The 22,408-nt window shown below is 41.0% G+C and overlaps 2 protein-coding genes across 5 annotated transcripts in view; one reads left to right on the top strand and one right to left on the bottom strand.

The window, feature by feature from the left end:
- LOC124488485 (nidogen-1-like) overlaps nt 1-1,992 on the top strand; it is a 43,927-nt gene extending 41,935 nt beyond the window's left edge. Inside the window, exon 20 of the mRNA XM_047051102.1 lies at nt 1,062-1,992. Coding sequence (XP_046907058.1) covers nt 1,062-1,180 — 119 coding nt within the window. The 3' untranslated portion in view covers nt 1,181-1,992. The remainder of the gene's footprint in view (nt 1-1,061) is intronic.
- Nucleotides 1,993-2,074: 82 nt separating this feature from the next.
- tbce (tubulin folding cofactor E) overlaps nt 2,075-22,408 on the bottom strand; it is a 38,816-nt gene continuing 18,482 nt past the window's right edge. For all 4 annotated transcript variants that reach the window (XM_047051104.1, XM_047051107.1, XM_047051106.1 and 1 more), the window contains exon 17: nt 2,075-2,969. In XM_047051104.1, the coding sequence (XP_046907060.1) occupies nt 2,874-2,969 (96 nt within the window). In that variant the 3' untranslated portion in view covers nt 2,075-2,873. The remainder of the gene's footprint in view (nt 2,970-22,408) is intronic.

Here is a 22,408-nt window from a genome sequence, read left to right as displayed (position 1 = left end):
CAGGTCACGTGAAAAATGATCCAAAGACTGGTACCCGAAAGAAGGAACGAATCGTTCACCTCCCGACCGTGTCTTCGAATCAACGTTTTTTTCTTCTGCCAACCAAGTCTTCGGATCAATGATTCGTTCATCTGCCGAGTCTTTGGATACATTTTCTCGTGACCTGCATAGGCTCAGAAGAGGAAACAGAAAGGATTTTTTTACCTCATTCAATTTTGGTTATCCACCTAATGAATCTTTTAAGTAAGAATTTAAGCATAATTGTTTACATAATTTGAAAATGTATACTAGGTAGCCTTGTCTGGCATAAATGGACTGCAATGTGACCATGATTGTTAGTAGAAGAGTTCAGTATATAAACACTGCCCATGGCAATAAAGTGTTAACTTTTGAGGTGATCCATTGCACGCATGAGTCTTATGACTTACGATGAAACCCTAGAGAGGGCAAGTGATGGAGAAGGCAGTTGTAAATTCCTCATTGATAATTAGGGATTTTTTTTGTTTACATGGGGGGGAGGGAGACAGCTGACAGTTTCACTGCCATGGCACAGCTGGTTGGACTGAGGTTAACTTTACTCAGCAACCCCAAATTCTCCACTCCTTTCAATCCTTTCCCACATGGAATGGTCTGGAATCAATTACCTTGTGTTTTGCGGCTATGTGAACAGCCCTCGCACATCTGTGATCCCACTACATGTATGTCGCTCCATACATTTGGATTTGTGGGGGTTTAGGCTGAGAATACCCTTGTTTTTCATTAGAACTAATACAGAGTTACAAATTTGACTTCACTTAAACGTGACTCAGTCTGGGTTGTGGTATTCTCATATTGAGGTACAGGATCCCTGTTCGACCTAAATGCTCGCATTAGATCACTGTTAGCTGTTATGAGCAGTCACTTTTACAGCTGGGTGTCTCACAGGGTCTTCAACCCTGCCATGATGGGCAGGGTTGAAGACCCTGTGTCCCCCACAAAGACTTCATTATGTGCACTTGACTTGCATTCCTCTGGATGACTCTGAAAGACTGAAATGTGTTATTTGTTTGGCACCCCCTCAGGGTACAACTACTGCTCCAACAATGGCGGCTGCTCACATCTTTGTCTACCGCGCCCAGGTGGCTTTACCTGCCGGTGCCCTGATGTGACGGGTGGAAGGTGCGTGGAGAGGAATGAGTGAGTCCCGGACGGCAGTTCTGGAATTCATGAAAACGGCGTCACCTGTTGCCTTGCGATTTTCTCTCAGTTTGGAAGAAATACAGCTGACTCCAGAATAGGTTATGCTCGGGCCCAATTCCAATCTGAACTCATGGCCCCTACCCCCAGGCCCTTATTTGATTCCCGATTGATAGGTAACAGCTGTTGAAATACGCCCACTCAAAATAGGTGTGGTTAATTTGAATTATTCCACCTTGCGTATGTGGAACAAATAAAGGGCATGGAGAGTATCAGCTAGAGATCAGACTTGAATTGGGCCTATTATCCCACTGAGCCAGTGATGGACTGATTGGGGACGATCAGCGGGTTAGGGGGTGAAGAGGTTGTGTTTAGGCAATTGGAGGGTTTAGGGAGGGTGGGGTTGAAATACCTGGGGATTTTACAGAGTTACCTTTCCTAATAAATTTTTACTCTTACCAAATTTAGTCCCAATTTTTTATGAGCCATTGGCAAAAATGTCACATTGTAGTCACTTTTTGTAACTTGTAAATAAATACCTGAAATATAGACATTATCTGAATTACAGTTGCTTTTTTTTTAACCTAAAATAGATTATAGTGATGACAACTGCCGGTCATGCAGTAATATGTTTTTTGGCTGCCACAAAAGCCCATCTGGAAGGACCTTGGCCTAGCGCTTTTGATGACCTCATGCACCATAGGGAGGGTTGGGAACCTGTGGTAGGATGTTCTGTCTGTGCAGCTGGGTCATCAGAGATATGGAAAAAACTCAAAAATAATAATGTACAGCCCCAATAAATACTTTTTGTACTAAGTGTTGTGTACATTGTGTCTTTTGCTTTGAGAATTGTGTAAATGAAACAAATAATCATGCAACGATTGAATGACAACTAATCTTGTCATCCAGTAGACTTTAGGTGGGACTTTATTACTCTTTGTGGAGTCTACCTTATACAGTTTTTTTATCTTGTTAGCAAATTAAGTCAATGCCCTGAGGACCAGGGTTGGGAACCACTGATTTAGACACAGAGCTCAGTTGTCTTGGAATGTAGAAAACATTTCTAAGCATCAACTACCCCCTACTGGTGACAAAAAAGGGTTAAATTGAATGTTGACAACCATTGAGGTAACTGAATTGATGTCACATTAATAAAAGAACGTAGCTTTGACTCTCCAGTTTGTCCAGAAATTAACTATATTCAAATTTTCCTCTTCATAAGAAAACATGTGAATGGAATGTTTTACATATAAAAGACAAACACATTGAACCACATTTTATAATTCAGCCACCTGCCCAGTAATGATGTACCATTAGTTTGTCACATTGCAAGTTCTGTACTGTATTGATCCATGCTACATTGGCGCATTTCATGTTCGAAATAAAACGTAAATAAATGTTTTTTACGTAGTTTTAATTTAAGGCTTCGTTACTACATGATTTAGTGGCGTAACTTCATATCCCCTATCAGTTCTATGCATAAACTGCAGTCCCTTAAATGAGTTCCATATAGGCCTTGAACTATACCCCTCCTAATCCCACTTCTAACCAATGTGGCCTAACGTCAGCCATGTTTGCTGACAAAGCAGGTCAACAACATCTTCTGGTGTAAGCGGGCCTTCACCAGTAAATCCATGCCTTCCCAGTCCAGCGCATCTTCCGTCCTTCTTTGACTTGCGTCCCCGCCTGTGAGAAGCTCAGGACCAGCGCACCAGTACCTTGTCTCCGTCCTCTATGGAGTAGAACTGCAGTGGCTTCAGGTCGTTGTCGATGTCTATCTCTGTTCCCTCCATCTAGAAGATAGGGTTGGTGATTTTAAGGAGTGCATCGAATATGGATAGAAGGTAGAATGGTCTAGCAAAACAAGACGATTTATTATTTTTAGTCATTAGGTTACCCAGGTATAAGAACTATTCCTTACAGTCCCTTCAGCGATGCAGTGTTTTCCCTACCATTGTTTTGGAGGGGCGCCATCAGTTGACACATTAATTTTACAAAATTCACTAATCTATTCGTTCTGTTAGCTAGCCAGCAACCCCTTTGAAAACAGCTTATTATCGGTTGTAAAAGCGAATTCGCTTTTAAATAATTTAACAGAGTTTCCCTATTTTCCTTACTACAAACTCCAGCGGTAAGCGCTTAGTTATTTCATTGCAAATGCCTTTGTCAATCGCATTAGTTCATTAATGAATTTTTTTTTGATACAGCTTCCTAGTCCACGTGCTAGTGAAGCATATGGTGCGAAGGATGACCAGAGAAACAATTAAAGTGAATTTGGGATCAGTGTTGCCAACTGGCCAACTTTCATAAAAATAAAATAAAAGCACCTAGCGACAAATCCTTTTCTTATATCAGCTTTCATGTTTTTATAAAGAATATGCATTAACATGAAGGTTTGATTAGGCTTTCACATTTGCTCTGATTATCCTATAAATTGCACACACAGTTAAATAAACATTGACAAAATATTTATTCTTATTGACAATATATTAAAGGGGTCATTGACTGATTTCATAGGTTATTTCACACTGTTCCTTAAGGTGTCTGAATAGGGTATGTAACATTGGTTGGGCTCAAAATGGCCCGGGTACTGTTCTATGCGCCCTAATGCAACCCTGTGAAATAGCCCTAGAATGAAACTGTTTTTTTTTAAGCTGTTTTCTCCTTTTATAGTATGCTCATGAATATATAGGGAGTCAGATGGCTGAGCGGTGAGGGAGTTGGGCTGAGGTTGCTGGATTGATTCCCCGCCGTGTCAACTGATGTTGTGTCCTTGGGAAAGGCACTTCACCTTACTTGCCTCGGGGGGAATGTCCCTGTACTTACTGTAAGTCGCTCTGGATAAGAGCGTCTGCTAAATGACTAAATGTAAATATATACAGTGGGGCAAAAATGGAAAGTGAGTTTGCATTTCAACCATTTCCATTTTAACCGGCACATTTTTTATGGCCTGTACGCTATTTATTATGTCTATGGTTTTCCTACTAGATGTGGTTTCTCTATCTTCTGTGTCCAATCCAAAGATCCAATCAGGAGATGTAATAGCAATCACCATGACAACTCACTCACTCAACGTTGGCCGCAACCTCTGTGGGTCACGCAGGTTGTGTTTGTCATTCGCAACAACGTAGGCTAATCGATTTGCTAATGGTAGCTAGCTTACCTGTTCTTCCTTAGCAAAAATAATGGCATGACAAAACCCAGCGAAAAGTTGATTCCGGAAAATTTCAGACAGAATGGACTGACAAGAACGCATTTGTGTTGCCGGTGGGGAGCACAAAACCGATGTGTTTAATCTACAATGAGATGGTTGCCCTTGTCAAAAGTGGTAGAGCTAACATGAAACATGACTATGAGTCATGACACAATAGACACTGAACGAAAGTACCCCCTGAACTCTGGTCTATCGGAGAAAGGGGCACGGGCACTGTGCCTAAACCTAAGTCAATTTTGAATGGGAGTCAATGGGAGAGGTAAGGGCAAGAAAAATAAACCATGGGCCGTTCCGAACCCTCGACTGAATGGAAATTTGGTGAGTGGACCTTTAGAGTTTCTAATTGAGTACCCCTGCGATAGAGGATCCCTCTAGCTTGAAGAGAGCTTGATCGACTGGTTGAGCCTGCCTGGTGTGTAATACTGTTCTTTCACCAATCAGAGGCTTTGACCCGCCCCCTGACTTGGTGACGACAGATTTATTTTGCTGCAGGAAGTTTCACCATGGATAAATGTAAGTATAAATACATAAATGTAAGTATAAATAAATAAATGTAAGTATAAATGAATAAATGTAAGTATAAATGAATAAATGTAAACACATGAAAACGTAAACATATATATATATATACACACACAAATACATGTAATATTTATATATTTTGTGTCATTTATTTAAGCTTGTGTTATATAATTATTTATTTATCCAAGTATTTATTTATTTAGTTTTGGCCCCTATAATCCTCCATATGCTTCTACCAGGTGTTGTAGTACACAAACTGCAGAGAGGGAGACCTTCTTGTGTAATTGCTCTCCTTCTCTCCCACACACATGTAAAATTACCACTGTCATATTTACAAACCTAAATTAAGAATGCAACCAAGCTCAGAACCAATGTGCCTACAGGGCCATGCGCAAACAGCAATGAGTTCAACACAACAGGAAGGCCACAACGAAGCAGAAATACAACTTTTTAGGGATACAGATCCATTCTATGACAACAACCAGATAAGCATGGGCACACTGACACGTCACCATCTTTATCTATCGATCCAGCCCCATAATATGACCAATGCACAGACCAGCACATCAAAGGCAGGATGATAAAATATGCTTTCACTCACCAAGGCTGAGAGCTCACTTGAAGAGAAAGGTGCCTTCTTTTGTATGCTAACTAGACTAACCGTTAGCCATTCTTCAAAAACCACTCCACGTTAAATCTGCGGTTACTTTTACCAGCAGTTTGAGCGATGACAGTATCGTGGCTGATGGGCACCACTTAAACTGCTTTACTTTAACTTTCTCCTCCAAATTAAGGGTTTATAGGGTATATAAGGGTATACAACCGGTGCTCAAGTATGAAATCCACTTTATTCATTTTCTCAAGTTATCTGGCGTTTGTGAAGCTAACAAGCTAGCTAAGACAATCTAGCTACATCTCCTCGCTCTTCTTGCCGACTAATGTTGGCGACAAGCAGCCAATCTGGGCTGAAATACAAAATGACGTATTGTATACGTCTGTATTGGGGCAACCGGCTCTCAGCCCCACTTGGCATAACATTTGTGTGATTTACATTACATTCTGAGCATGCATATTAATTAGTGCTGTCAAACGATTAAAATATTTAATCGCGATTAATCGCATTAATGTCATAGTTAACTCGCGATTAATCAATTAATCACACATTTTTATCTGTTCTAAATGTCCCTTGATTTCTTTTTGTCCCATTCTTTTTTCAATTTTAAAGCTCTTATCAACATGGAAAAGTGGTTCGGATTGCTTCGTGCAAATATTTTTTTATTGAAAACAACATTGCAATCGCCTGGCTTTGACGAGGGGGCGGAGAATTTGCATGAATCGCATCAGCTGTGTGCTTGGCCATCAAGTGGTATTTCAGACTGGACGTGCTGCAATGATAACTCAGTTTACAACGACAAAATACACAGATCACTTTGGTCTTATCAATGGAACCATTTGGCAACTTTTTAAAAGTAAACTTTCCATTCAGAATCTTATTGGCATCCATTTCGGCGTCTCGCGCTCGCCATCCACTCAAAACAACGTTAGCCTACTACCGGAGAATGTCTAATATCCGTAAACGGGCTCTGCTACTACTCTTTAGCCGGCTCGCAAGCCAAACAAGTGTGTGTGTGGCGTGCCTGTTGTTTTATTTCCGGTCTAGCTAGATCCGGTGTGGTGTTGTAGTCTTTCTAACGTCGGTAATTGTTGCAACAGCATGTGAAAAAAACTACAAAGTTTGCTAGGCCAAAAAGAGCGTTAATCGCGCGATAAAAAAATTGACGCCGTTAATTTAGGTTTGCGTTAACGCTGTTAATAACGCGTTAAACTGACAGCACTAATATTAATACTTTCCCACCTCCAATGCATTGTGAGAGGGGCTAGCCCCACCACGCTCTCCTTTTTGCCGACTAATGTTGGCGCCAGAAAGACAGATAGCCAATCAGGTCTGAAATACAAAATGACGCTGTGGTGGGGCAACTGGTTCTCAGCCCCACTAGCACCAAATTTGTGTGATCTACTTTACATTACATTACATTCTGAGCATGCGTATTAATACTTTCCCACGTCCAATGTACATTGCATTGTGAGAGAGGGGCTAGCCCCACCAGAGCCCCACCTTCACGATTAGCCTATGCTAAACTCGAATAGGCAGAACGCAGTCTGAAGCAACAAGGCAGGGACCAATGAACATGAAATAAAATCTTAACACAAACGAATGAAACAAAACAATATAGGAAGACGCTATATTCATAGATAGTAAATTATTCGAAGTAAACGAAAATAAAAATGTTCGAGAAATTAAAAATAACATAATTTTGTTGCAGTTCTTTCTGTTGATAACAGGTGGGGCACTGTCTACGTCCTCATTATCAGTCCAAACTTTGATACTGTTCATAACAAAACGCTTTTGTTTTCAGTTTCATGTGCGCACCAGAAAGTTTCTCGTGCACACCATATTTTTTCTTCTTCTCCATGTCCTTTTAGGGGCTCCGTACTGGCATAATGTTGCCTAGGCTTATTCTTTTTTTTTACAGTAAAAAAATAAGTAATCTACTGAGAAGTGTTAAACGTTCAACCCTGTCACAACAATTCAACGATGTTGTAATAGAAAATGTGACAGGGTTGAATGGGACGAATGTGAAAGAAATGTTGGTCATATGTACAATGAATGTGTTATAAGAGAAGTTTACAGTTGGTTAAGAAGCTTGATACAATGTGGATTCAACTCCATTTTGCAGAGCTGCCACCTGTAGTTTTATGACACCTAACTAGGAGACGTGAAGTCTAGAGACGGGAGTCTGGGTGACCTGGGAGAGTTCTTGTCACCTGGGGGGAAGTTGGTCTGAAGACAATGTGGATTCAACTGTATTGTTCTAAGGAGTTTACCAATGATAGAAGAGATTTGGTATGCTGCATGTCTGTAGAATGGACCAATGACTTTTGAGAACTGTCGTATCTATAGAATGGTCTGTTGAAGAATGTTCTGGGGGGGTTCAGGGCCATCAGCTGGGTAGTGCTGGTGGGCTGGATTGTCCCGGTTCCATTCTAGAATGCTAGATGGAGCTGTATGGCATTGTCTTTGTGTTATTGTCTTCAGTTTGTGTGCCGATGATGTTATGTTGATAACGTTATTGGGCGCATTTCCCAGATTCGTTAAGAGCCTCTTAACGCTAAGAGCTTCTTAGGAGCGTTCCAATATGTTTACGTCATACGTCAAATAAACATTAACTCTGTGCTTCACCCGACTTCAGTTTAAACGATTGATTCTCTCAAAAACTTCCACAACGCGGTTTTTACATTTCTGGCTAATGTAACCATAACTCCACATTTAGCTAACATAATAGCAACACATGGCCTTTAGAACATTAAAATATATATGTGTAGGAGCCATTATTGTGTATTTATGGGGTTAATGGGGCTTGTTTCATTTGGGTGTGGTTTGTGGTTTATTTGGGTGTGGTTTGTGGTGGCTGGGTTATATAAGGTCACAGGCACCATTGACAGGAGGCCAGGGTGACGGGAGGTCATACTGTTTTTACCGCTTTTATATTTAATAAACGGGAACACCCCAAACAAACACAATTCCGTCTGGACATTGGTTCTGTACACAGCGTGTTATCAACTGGATCCCCCGCACCCAGAAGCGACTACAGAACTGGATGGTCGCTACAAAGTAAAATCTCTACCTGTTGGAAAAGGTAGAGCCGCTTTGGATTACTCACCTGGAAACGTTCGGAGCGCAGGACAGCTGGGACTAGCTCAGCTGCATGACGAGACAAAGGACTTCATTCAATCATGGATCTCTCGCTGTCAGCAAAATAAGCTCCGCAAATGAGGTATGAAACACAACGACAGTGCAGGGTATCTTCGGTGAGTGCAGTCACCCTTGTGGAATATTCTACCACCACAGTTCGATGCGAGGAGGCCTCCTGCCCACTCCAGGAGTTTGCGCTTGCCGCGCACGGCCAATGATCTTGTGGTGGCTTTCATTTATTCACAGTCGAAAATGTCTGATATCGATAACCCTGAAACGGAGCCTACTGGCATACAAGCCGAAAAGAGACCAAAGGTATTGTTTTAGCCATGGAACGGTTACAAAAGGAAAGAAGTGATGGTTTTAAACGTGTAAGCAAAATAAAGGAGAAAATAAGAGTTATGGTCATCAAATGCAAATGTTTCTCTAGTTCAACAACAACTGAAATGCTTTAATCCATTGTGTGAAAATGCATCATCTCTACATGACACATAGTTAAAGGATTTTCATTTGCCCATGGACGAAATCCAAACACAATATGTCTGGTTTCATGTTAAAAGGGCCGCAAACGACGCATTCATGTGTGAAGTGCGCACCTGGTTAAACGAAAATCGGGTTTTGGATGAAGTCACACCAATTGATGTAAATGAAAAGGAAGTAACGAGGATGATGGCAACAGGCAAACTGTTGAACATATCGTGGTCACTGATGGGGTGAATCCTGAAGAAAGCGCATCCAACGTATCCAAGCGCTCGGAGCGCAGCTGCATGTCAGGGTCGAGCACCGCCTCTGCTCACAGACTGGCAATGGCCGATCAAGCGGCTCTCATGGGGAAAGCCGCAGTTTTGAAATAGAACACGAATTAGAGGAGCAAGAGCAAAGACACAGGCTGGAAGCTGAAAGGATAAGAAAACAAAAGGAACATGGAAATGGACGCTGAAATGGCCGCCGCTGCGGCTCATCTGTCTGTGTTAGAGAGCAGTTTTGTAGGACAGAGGTCTGGCACAAATGGGATGAATTCTTACGTGAGCAAAAGGCTCAAGGAACAAAAACGGACTGTGTTTAACCCAAAGCTAAAATAATTTGTGTCTAAACCTAACGTTACTGCTCAGCTGAGCTCAGCAGCGCCTCCAGCACTTGCGATAGGTGCAAGGCTTAAAATACGCAGCCACATCAAGTCATACACACAGGAGAAAATACAATACAACAGCAAATCACAAAGAGATGCCATGTTTAATCCACCTGTCTCTATTCACCCCGCAACTTCACAATATGAGGATTTTAGTGCACCATCGCAACAGTTCACTACCCTACAAGCCCCAACTGCCCCAGATAATGCCATCTGCACCATCATTCAAAAACAAATGAAATCACGTCAATGCTTGTACAGCAGCAGTAAGCTGCATCTTTGCCTCAGCGTGACATTCCCATTTTTGATGGCAATCCATTGCAGTGAATTTCATTTATGAGAGCTTTTGAACACTGTGTGGGAGAGAACAATCAGCTACCTGGATTGCTTGTACAGTACATGGAGGAGCTGAACGTACCATCTCATATGAGGCAAGTGATCATGAAGTGGCCCTACAAGCTGCGTGAAAGATGGAGATCTACAGCTTGTGACATACAGGAACGGCGAGGCTTTAGAGCTACTTCTATTGATCTTGTTGACTTCCCCGAGCAACAAGTTAAGATCCTGTGTCATCCTCTGTTTGGAGACATTTCTGACAGCAGTTCAACTCCTGCCATAAAGGGTACATACAAGGACAGAGTCCAATCCAAGAGTGACATTAAAGGGAGCTTTGCTACATCTATCACAGCTACAGACAGTGCCACAGCCCCACCACCAGCAGCGAGTTCACAGTTCACAGCCTCCAGAAGCCCTTCTACAGAAGCCTGTCTTGTTTGTGAACAGCCTCACTCCATGCTTAAGTGTCCAGAACTCACCCGGATTTATCATTGGGAGAAAATCTAACTCCTTAAGGCAAACACAGTATGTTTTGGGTGCCTAAACGTGGGCCACATCAGCAGAGAATGTAGGAGTCGGCTCACTTGTGACAAATGCCGTATAAAACATCCCACTATTCTGCATTCAGACAGCAGAGGGCAGCCCGCAAGACCACCCAGACCTCCAGTGAGCAGTGCACCTGTGTTTCACCAAGCTAATGCTTACGTACTGGGGCCGGGGACCAGGAATGTACTCTCTCCATTGTGCCTGTTCAAGTAAAGTGTAAGAAAGGAGGCAAGGTGTTGCATACTTATGCCTTCTTAGATCCTGGGAGTACAGCTACCTTCATCACCAGCACACTCATGAACCAGCTGAACATGAGGGGTACAAAGACCAACATTCTGCTGTGCACTATGGGCCAGGAGAAGCTGGTGCCGAGCCACTGCGTCACAGGACTGGAGATCTCTAAACTGCGAAGAGAGAACTTTGTAGAACTCCCGGAGGTGTATACACAAGATGCCCTACCAGTCTCAAAGAACAACGTTCCCCGTCAGCGAGACGTTGAGAAATGGGAATAGTTCAAAGACATTAAGATCCCTGAATTGGACGCTGATGTGGAGCTTTTGATTGGCACAAATGCGCCAAAGCTAATGGAGCCATAGGAGATTGTCAATAGCAAAGACAATGGACCCAATGCTGTGAGGACCCTGTTGGGCTGGGCCATAAACGGACCCTTGAGAGGTGGAGATGGTAGTCGGAGAAGCTGCCCAGCTGTTCACGCTAACAGGATATCAATTGTAAAATTGGAGATGTTGGTATCTCACTATAACCAGGAGTTTAATGAGAAGGCACCCGAAGAGGAGCATTGGATGTCAATTGAGGACAGGAAGTTTGTGGAGATTATGGACAAATCAGTATGTGTGCAAGACAGCCACTACTGTATGGCCCTTCAACAAAGACGACATAATTATGCCCAATAATCGGTGTATCGTGGAGCAGCGCATGCAAGGCCTCAAAATACGTTTCCAAAGGTTTATCTTTTAATGCTTGTCTCCAAGTGAAGAAAACGTTTTGAAGGCTTCATTGCCTCATTTGCTAGCTTGTCGCCGAATATTGTGCAGAGCGGGCTCGGCAAATGAGAATCACCTGTTGCGATAAATCCGTATTTTAAGTAGGACTCCTGGTATTGTTTCCTGGTATTATTTCCGCTGTTTGCCTCCTCAACAAGGCCAAGAGCTCACACTAACTCAAATGACTTCATGTTTTAAAACTTTTTACTTTTGCACAACATTCAATTCCTGTAATATTTGTATTTTATATTGTATTTTATATTGTAATTTGTCAACTTATATTTTATGCCCACTTTTATTCTATTTTAATGTATTCCACTTATTACTGCTAGTTTTAGTATAGTTATTCACCACATATTTAAACCACATATTTAAATTTAAGATTCCTATATGTTTATTGTATGCACCTTCCTGCCAAAGCAAATTCCTTGTCAGTGCAATCTTTCATGGCGAATAAATCCCATTCTGATTCTGATTCTGATTCTTGTTGTAGGTTCCTCTTCTGTCACCTCTTCCGCGAGTCTTTTCCCCTGAGCAAAAAAGCTCTGCAAAGACGTATGTTTTAAAAAAAATTTAGCACGTTTGTGGGCTTCATTGAGCTGAAGGCTAACTATCACATGTCATGTGTCAAGAGGAAGAGACACGCATGATGCTTACCGCTCAATGAAGCCAACAAACTTGCACAAAGAATTGTAAACAAACGTCTTTGCAGAGCTTTTTTGCTCAGGGGAAAAGGCCCCGGGGAAAAGAGAATCTGGTCATTTTTCAAAATAAAACAGCTTTCAGACACTGATAATTGAACGGAAATAATGGTATTTTTTTCTGTGCAGCCCGGTAGCGGTCTGCGGACCGTTGGTTGGGGAATGCTGCTGTAGAGCAGCGCTGGATGTCTGAACTTGCTCAGTTTGATTTTCAAATTGTTTACCGCATAGGTAGTCAGAATGCTGGTACTGATGCATTATCTAGACCAATGGTTCCCAAACGGTGTGCCGCGGCACACTGGTGTGCCGTTAGGCAAGGACAGGTGTGCCGTGGGATTTTGTGACAGCCATATAAATGTTGCCCAAAAAATATCAAAATGTATGGCTTAGCGCCAGTAAGATTTGTAACAAATTATCAGCCTTGGTGGTGGCACACACAGCGTTCAAGTTAATAGACTCAGGGGCGGACTTACCCATTAGGCAAGGTAGGCAACCGCCTGGGGCCCCCAGCTGCCAGGGGGCCTCCAGATGCCAGGGGTGCCCTTGAAAGACTACATAAAATTACTATATGATCAATAATAACTATAATAATAATACAAATCGATTAAAAGTCATAACCTTCTACAAAAGTATCAACAAAGATACCAACTGAACGTTTATACTATTTGTGTCAACGCAGGCTTCCCCTCCCACCTGATACTACTGTGGACTATTCCATCGATTGCAGCAACTGCGCAGCAAAGCACGTCATATCAGTTGGTTAATGTGAGACAGTAGAAGAGTGAAGTGAATGTAAAAAACAGTTTGCTAAATGTAACGAAACTCCCCAACCGGAGCACAAAAGAGAAAGACAAAAGAGGAGAGTAAACAAGTAATTGCCAAACTGAAACTACCGAAGGAAACATAATTTTTCTCCAGTGGTATCCAATGATGCGGCAGCTAGCACAAGTGCTGCTCAGTGAAGTTTGGCTTGCAACAGCAGCTAGGCTAGCTTGCTCGTTGCACAATTTACCTGGGTCAACTTCTCCACACAGGGCTCTAGACTGAGACCAGCTTTGGCATTGGTACTGACAATGATAACCTCCAGCAAACTTTTTTTGAATTAGCCATTTCCCCCAAAGTAATTGTCAAGCTTAATTACGTTTTTGGGGGCATATTTTCAGTACTGTGGTGTTTGAATTGCAATTCCATCTGAAATACTGCAGGTGACAATGTTGTTACAATATATTGTTTCAAAGGGGGTTCTTAAAGGGGCAATTGACTGCAAAACCGATTTTACCTTGTCATAGTTGAATAACGACAGTTCGGTGGGTAAACTGAACATACCGTGAATATCAAAGTCCAATGACACCTCTTTCCTATTCAAATCTCAAAAAGAAAAGAATTGGCTGTAAAACGCTAGCTTTTCAACAAAGCTACCGGTCCTACGTAGGACCGGTGATCGCCCTCTTATTGGCTCTGGTCTGTATCTTTGTCACGCCCCAGAATTTACATCCAGACCAGCCCAAGGTAGCGTCTATCTCCGATACTAGTTTAGCTGCACGCTGCTCTGTGTAGGCTACTTATAAGGAATTACAAAGAAGAACGTTTTGAATTTTAACAAGGATATTGAAAATGGACCACGGTCGTAAATGCTGTGTTCCAGGCTGTACAGGGAAGGCTAACACTCACAGTCTTCCCAAGGAGCCAAACATTCAACAGGCATGGCTGCTGTTGTCTATGAGAAGATCCCGGCGAAGTTCGACACTCAATCATTCATTTGCTCTGAACATTTCACCCAAGACAGTTTTGACAACCTTGGACAATTTCAAGCAGGATTTGTTAGGAAGCTGAACCTGGAAAGAGGTGCTGTTCCGACCGTATGCTCATTGCAACCGCAAGCTATAAGGACAGTATGATGTTGTGCTAACAGGGAAGCTTCCGAAAAAATTGCCAGAAAACGAACAGCAGTCTGGCTTATTGCTTACGCCTGTCTAGATAATCTATTTGAAAGAACTGGAGAAAGGCAGGTTATAGATACAGGATACGTTAGCATTGCTAGTAACTGTTACTAGTAACACCTAGACTGTACTAAACAAGTTTAGCTTGCTAGTTAACGCAAGAGCATAGGTAGAATGTGTGAGAATTTAGCCTAGTTTATTGGCAATGGGGCTAACGTTGATTCATGTTCCTGACTGTGTTTCTTTCAAATAAATAACCTGTGTAATGAAAATCTACAATTCACGATGCATGTTTGTCCAGATCTTTGTCATGTTATTTTACAGCAAGATATCTAGAGCTAGCCTAGCTAGCTAACTGAAGCCGAGTAGAATCACGATATGGTTTGGTTGCTAAGCTGTAGCCTAACGTTCTACCCACCTAAATCGATCCAGTTTGCTTCAACAACAGAAGTGGAAACAAGTAATGTTATAATTTCAAATGATATATAGTCAATCTGTTGAAAACAGTGTTGTGTAGACACAATAGATTTATTTGCGCGTTTTTATTTCAAGTCTCCAACTTCGGTGTTTCAGCGAGTGCTGCTGTTGGCCGTGTTGCGTTTTTGCTCCCAGCTTCACTCGTTGATAACCAACCAATCAGCGCGCAGCTTATCTAAATATTAATGAGCATACCATAAAAGGAGAAAAGCTAGTGTTTTTTCCCGGGAACATTTCAGAGGATTTGTCAGAGGGCATAGAACAGCACCCGGGCCATTTTCAACCCAACCAATGTTACATACCCTATTCGGAGACCTTAAGGAACAGTGTGAAATACCCCAAAAAAACAGTCAATTGCCCCTTTAATGAATTAAGAACCCCCAAGGGGTTTTTACCCAAGGGTCATCTTTTCTACCCAAGGGTCATCAGGCTTCTCAATGGACACTGATATGGACATTTTTACTGCACACTAGTCACTTATACACTGTCACTTTCAGCTACTGGTTGCTCTTTCAGTAACATTGCACTACTGTACCTCACCACCAGGCTCCTGTTTGGTCATTGACATAGTCACTGATCTGCAAATTTGCACTACTGCACTGTACTCCACTTAGGTTAGATTAGGTTATAGGGTTGTAACAGTTTTTTTTTTGTGTTTAGGGTTAGTATAGCGTACTATTTATTGTTATCTGTAATTTAGGAAGTTTTAGTGTTAGGGTTAGTATAGTCGTTTATTTATTGCTATCTGTATATTTAGGAAGTTCACTTATCTAAGCTCAGCATAGATGTAAATTTGTTATGTGTACTTATATGTTATGTTATGCCAGGTGCTTGCGTTGTCTTGTCTTAAGAATTTCAGTGCCCAGTCTAACCTTGTGTTGCTCTGTGCACCTGACAAATAAAAGACTTGAACTTGAATTAATGCAATATGAGTAGGCTAAATGCTTGAAAATATCACAGAGAAAAAGGTGACAAAGTCATAGAGGTTAGGACCGTTTTCACCGGATTGCCCAATATCTTCATTTGATCCAACTTTTCAACTGAGGCTGCTATAGCTTATCAACATTATATATATACAGTGCCCTCCAAAAGTATTGGAACAGTGAGGCGAATTCCTTTATTTTTGCTGTAGACTGAAAACATTTGGGCTTGACATCAAATAATGAACGTGAGACCAGAGATCAACGTTTCAGCTTTTATTTCCAGGTATTTACATCAGGATCTGATGCACAACTAAGAAAATATCACATTTTGTTTGAATCCACCCATTTGTCATGTGATCAAAAGTATTGGAACAGATATACTTAAAACATATTTAAGTGAATAAGACTTAATATTTAGTTGCAAATCCTTTGCTTTCAATAACTGCAGCAAGTCTGTGACCCATTGACGTCACCAAACTTTTGCATTCTTCCTTTTTGATGCTTTCCCAGGCTTTCACTGCAGCCTCTTTCAGTTGTTGTTTGTTTTGTGGGGTTCCTCCCTTCAGTCTCCTCTTAAGCAGGTAAAATGCATGCTCTATAGGGTTTAAGTCTGGAGATTGACTTGGCCAGTCTAATACCTTCCATTTCTTGCCCCTGATGAACTCCTTTGTTGTTTTGGCAGTGTGTTTTGGGTCGTTATCTTGCTGCATGATGAAGGCTCTGCCAATCAGTTTGGTTGCATCTTTCCTTAAATTGGCAGACAAAATGTTTCTGTAGACTTCCGAGTTCATTTTGCTGCTGCCATCATGTGTTACATCCTCAATGAAGATTAATGAGCCCGTCCCAGAAGAAGCCATGCAAGCCCAAGCCATGACATTACCTCCACCGTGTTTCACAGATGAGCTTGTGTGTTTGGGATCATGAGCAGTTCCTTTCTTTCTCCAAACTTTAGCCTTTCCATCACTTTGGTAAAAGTTAATCTTTGTCTCATCAGTCCATAAAACTTTGTCCCAGAATTTTTGAGGTTCATCTCTGTACTTTTTGGCAAATTCCAGCCTGGCCTTCCTATTCTTCTTGCTAATGAGTGGTTTGCATCTTCTGGTGTAGCCGTTGTACTTTTGTTCATGAAGTCTTCTGCGAACAGTAGATAGTGATACCTTCACTCCTGCCATCTGGAGGTTGTTGCTGATCTCACTAACAGTTGTTTTAGGGTCTTTCTTTACAGCTCTTACAATGTTTCTGTCATCAACTGCTGATGTTTTCCTTGGTCTACCTGTTCGACGTCTGTTACTTAGTACACCAGTAGTTTTCTTCTTCTTCAGGACATTCCAAATGGTTGTACTGGCTATGGCCAATGTTTCTGCAATGGCTCTGATTGATTTTCCATCTTCTCTAAGACTCACAATTGCTTGTTTTTCACCCAAAGACAGCGCTCTGGTTTTCATGTTGTTTTCACCTCTGAATACAGTCTGCATAGACAAAACCTATCTTACCCAATCTGAACCTGAGTGTAGACATTCAGTGGTATTTATTGATTGAATAATGTATGTAATAGGACACACCTGGGCAACAAAACACACCTGTCAGTCACATGTTCCAATACTTTTGCTCACGTGACAAATGGGTGGGTTCGAACAAAAAGGTGATATTTTCTAATTTGTGCATCAGATCCTGATGTAAATACCTGGAAATAAAAGCTGAAACGTTGATCTCTGGTTTCACATTCATCGTTTGATGTCAAGCCCAAATGTTTTCAGTCTACAGCAAAAATAAAGGAATTGGCCTCACTGTTCCAATACTTTTGGAGGGCACTGTATATATATATATATATTAATAATTATTATATGGATTGAAAAGAGTAAGAATAGGAGTTAAGGGGGCCCCATGCCTGTCTTCGCCTGGGGCCCCCAAATCACTAAATCCGCCACTGAATAGACTTGGTGGCGCGTTCGAACCGTTCTCGCACAAAGAGCGAGAGCCGCAACACACAGACGCTCAAAGAATGTTACCTCAGAATGTCCTGTCAAACAACAATAACGGATCGCGGTTAGCTAGTTTTGCTCAAAAGTCATTGTAAGAAATACTACAGGAGGTACAATTTCTGGGGAAATTGTAGGGTGTGCTTGCTTACTTGTAGGGGTCCGTATTTAAATTACATTTTACAACTGATATTTCTGTATATTTTATATTAAAATGCATAGCCTTCTTATTATTTATTAAGATTACATAGATTTAAAAGCATATTTTTTTCTGCTCATTTACAACTCAAAATACTAAGAGTGAAGAGTAAAATGAAATAGTCTTGTCATTTCCCCTGCAAGATGAATGGTGATCAGCAACCTCATAGTTAAATCAAAACGAATATATTTGGCAGACCGGTGTAAAAATTGACCTAATCTCTATGATTTAAATGTCATTGTAAGTTTTTCCCTTCTCGTAATATTTTCAGGCATTTAGCCTACTCATATTGCATTCATTCATTAATAAAGAACCCCCTTTGAAATTTATTTTAACAACGACGTTACCAGTAGTAGCTATCTCAGATGGAATTCAAATAGTATCATCTGCTAACTGAAAATATGCCCCCCAAAACGTAAATAAGCTTGACATTTACTAAGGGGAAAATCACTCATTCATAAAAATGTCAGTGGTAGTGATCATTGTCAGTAACAAGGCAAAATGCAATATAGCCCTGCTGTGTGGAGAAGCTGCCCCGGTAAATTGTAGGCTACAACTACTACTAAACTGTCTTGGTAGCGATTGCGTTGGTTGAATTCGATTTAACGTTACTTCCGTTGTACGGTCTAGGCCGAAATTAATTATTTTCATGAACAGATTGAAGTTTAGGCTGTGGCAATGGAGTTCAGGTTAGTAGTCACTAGTCAGATAGTTTCACTTATTGAAAGACTTTTGATTTAAGGTAGGGTAGTGCCGAACATCATTGACTTCCACGTAGGCTACTGTAAACAGCTGTGGATATGTTTTTTTAGCTACTAACAGTACAGTACAGCGTTGCAGTGAGCTACACTGGTTTGAAACCACAGGTAATGATAATTTCACCAACAAATCGTTTACTTGTAATCTAATGTCATAATAAATCCTACAACGAAAATGTAATTGTGAGGAATGTTTATTTTAACGATTGAAAACAGATGCATCATAGACCGCTGTAGTATGTGTTGCCCGGACAACAGAGGCTAATGTCATGATGCTAGAGGTAGTCACGCGATATTTCGTGACGTTGGTGACGTCAGTAGCGTCAGTGACTGTGGCTAGCAAGTTAGCCACCGTTAGCTTCACTTTTGCCACAAAAACGTAATTAAAACCTAAACCGTGCAACGGAACATAAATCCCAATAGAACCAACGCAATCGCGACCAAGACGAACCTTTTGACATCGACGTTGTCTATGTAGTCCAAATATTGACTGAGCCTTAGGGGCGCGAAAATAAACAATAATAATAACTAGAAAAGGCTGTTCCTGCGAAACAGCAGTGAGAATGCTGAAAACCTGAATGGGGATAGCTGACCATGCTAAAAAAGCTGAACATAGTGAACATTTAGTAGAAAGTTATAAGGTGAATGTCTTGTGAACATTTTAAAGGTTGAATGGTGTCTCTATCTGAAAGTATGCTGAAGTAGTTAAATTTGAAAGAGGAGGACTGAAAGTATGCTGAAGTAGTTAAGTTTGAAAGAGGAGGAAGCTTTTTTTAATGATTTGAAAGGATTTACCATTACTTTTAAAGGGAGAATAATTTGCACAAAAACCTTAATATTTTTTTAAGTATAAAAGGGAGAAATACCAAAACACATAGCACACATCTCCTGAAGGAGCTGAACGTTTTTTTTTTTAAGATTTTTTTTTTTTATTGCTGAAAATACAGAAATGAGAAAATACCCGCAAGCTGAAATGAATTTCAAAAATGTGTGAGTCACACAAAAGAGGCAGTGTGGAAGCTTAACTGCATGATCTAACAAAGCTAAGAGCTAAAATAGCCTACAATGCGGGAGAAGCTGAAAGCTGAACTGTTAAACAGGAGAAGAAGTAGGCTAGCTAGTCGTAACAAGAATATTATCGTTTTAACAGCTGAAATTATAGCCATACCATTGAGTGCATTTACTCTGCTTTCTTAGTAGGATTCAAACATACAGCAGTAGGGCCGATACAAGAAGACACGGCGACACTTTGTTGCAGAAGGATGATGGTGCAAGTTTCGTCCGTGGAGCATACAACGATTAATAAAAAAGAATCATGTAGACGTGTTTATTGAGTAATCGCATAACTAATTACACATGTAAACGGAGTAATTGTATCATTGGCATAAACCGACAATTGCTAGTAATCGGGTTTGATGAATGATGAACTTCATTGGTTCGTCGAGAATTACAGAAATGTGCCTAGCATCCAGACCTCAAACAAGTTAACCTAGACGCAAAACTATACGTCCAATCCAAAAAATAAGGATATTTTCAGAGACCCAAGACTCTGCCGAAACCATTGATATCCTTTCTGCGTCTGTGCGGTCAGAAATGCAACTCTTTTTGCAGTTTCAAAAACATTACCCAATTCTGCTTTCATGGTGCGTGTCTGTTTGGTTGTCACGGCAATGGAGCAGCTGTACTCGCTAACGAGCTGGGCAGAGAGAGTGACACATTCAGCTAGCATCCACACCTCAAACAAGTTGACCTAGACGCAAAACTATACGTCCAATCCAAAAAATGAGGATATTTTCCGAGACCCAAGACTCTCCCGAAACCAGACATGTCCTTTATATGTCTGTGCGGTCAGAAATACGACTCTACCGGCATTTTAAAAACACGTCTACTTTCGAAATTCTCTGACGAATTTTACCCACCACTGAAAGCCACAAAAGCACTGGACTAAATGCCCCCCCCCCCCCCGCGCAACGAAGTTTCCTCTTTTTCACAAACTCAAATCTGGTCACCCTAAGAAACTAATCATGCGTAACTGCACACCCCGTCCTGTTCAGACACTTTAAGATGACATCAAAATAATAATTCATAGTGCAGGGTTGCCGATGTTGTCGTTGTCCCTGGTGAGTTTTTTTATACGTAAATAACAAGATCATGCTACATCTAACCAGCGGATCATTTCTTGCAAGTGTGTCAAAGTGGTATGTATTAACACCGTAGGCTTGAATAATAACCAAAGGCGTGAAGCTAGAGAGGATGCAATGGAAGATTTCCTAGATCTAGATCGACTACTTCAAATTGAAAACTGAGAAGATATTTAGAGTAAAGACAAGTTACTTTACATATGTGTTCAATATCGTCAATTAAAAGTAAAAGCTTTCCAGTTACGAAGCGTTTGTTCGTAGGATTAACGCCAGCTAAAGTTACCCCAGCCCTGGTTTGGCTGTTTGTGACGGTCAGCTAAGACAGTCCAGCCTCGATGTTTGCATATTTCTGTAAAACTTTCTGTAGATTATGTACACTTTAAGCTCAATGTACATACCTTGTTTGGCCAATTTGGTCGATTGTGGAAAATAAGTCAAACCGTTATTAGTTATGGAGAGCCATCACGCTAGCTTGATTATGAGAAATGTAGCTAGAATCCACACCTCAAACAAGTTAACCTAGACGCAAAACTGTACGTCCAATCCAAAAAATAAGAATATTTTCCGAGACCCAAGACTCTGCCGAAACCATTGATATCCTTTATGTGTCTGTGCGGTCAGAAATACAACTCTTTTGGCAGTTTCCAAAACGTCACCCAATTCTGCTTTCATGGTGCGTGTCTGTTTGGTTGCCACGGTGATGGCGCAGCTGTGATTGCTAACGAGCTAGGCAGAGAATAACACATTTAGCTGGAATCCACACCTCAAACAAGTTAATCTAGACGCAAAACTATACGTCCAATCCAACAAATAAGGATATTTTCTGAGACCCAAGACTCTCCCGAAACCAGAGATGTCATTTATATGTCTGTGCGGTCAGAAATACGACTCTACCGGCAGTTTAAAAACACGTCTACTTTCGAAATTCTCTGACGAATTTTACCCACCTCCCCATTGAAGTTAGTGAGAGAATTTGAAAGGCTGCTCTCGCTTCAAGGCTCAAAGCTGAAAATCTGTAAATGTGAGCTCTTTAGTAGTTAAATTGGCTGAAAGAGGACACGTTTTCCTACATTTTAAGGTATAACTTGTTTCTGTAAGTTAAACTATATGAACGTCAGAGGAATTTGTTTGACAATTTAGTTGAATATCAGAAAAAGAGCATCAAGAAGGAGCTACATTTTTCATGTATTTCAAACTGTCACGAATCAAAATTGGCAGAATATTTGAAAAAGCTGAATCATTTGGGAATAGCTGAATGTCCTGTGAACATTTTAAAGGCTGAATGGTATCTCTAGCTGAAAGTATGCTGAAGTAGTTAAGTTTGAAAGAGGAGGAAGCTTTTTAATGATTTGAAAGGATTTACCATTACTTTCAATGGGAGAATAATTTGCACAAAAACCTTAATTCTTTAAAAAGTATAAAAGTGAGAAATACCAGAAGTCATAGCCATCATCTCCTGAAGGAGCTGAATGTTTTGATACAAAAATTGTAGGAATCGGTGAAAGTATGCAGGACTAGTTAAAGGTCAAAAAACGGCGGAAGAACTGAGAAGTTGAAAAGCAATAGTGAGAATGCTTAACAGCATTCTCACAATAATATATATGTGAGA

This window comes from Hypomesus transpacificus, unplaced genomic scaffold, assembly GCF_021917145.1.
Source record: "Hypomesus transpacificus isolate Combined female unplaced genomic scaffold, fHypTra1 scaffold_138, whole genome shotgun sequence".
Lineage (NCBI taxonomy): Eukaryota > Metazoa > Chordata > Actinopteri > Osmeriformes > Osmeridae > Hypomesus > Hypomesus transpacificus.
This window is presented reverse-complemented; position numbering and strand designations above follow the sequence as displayed.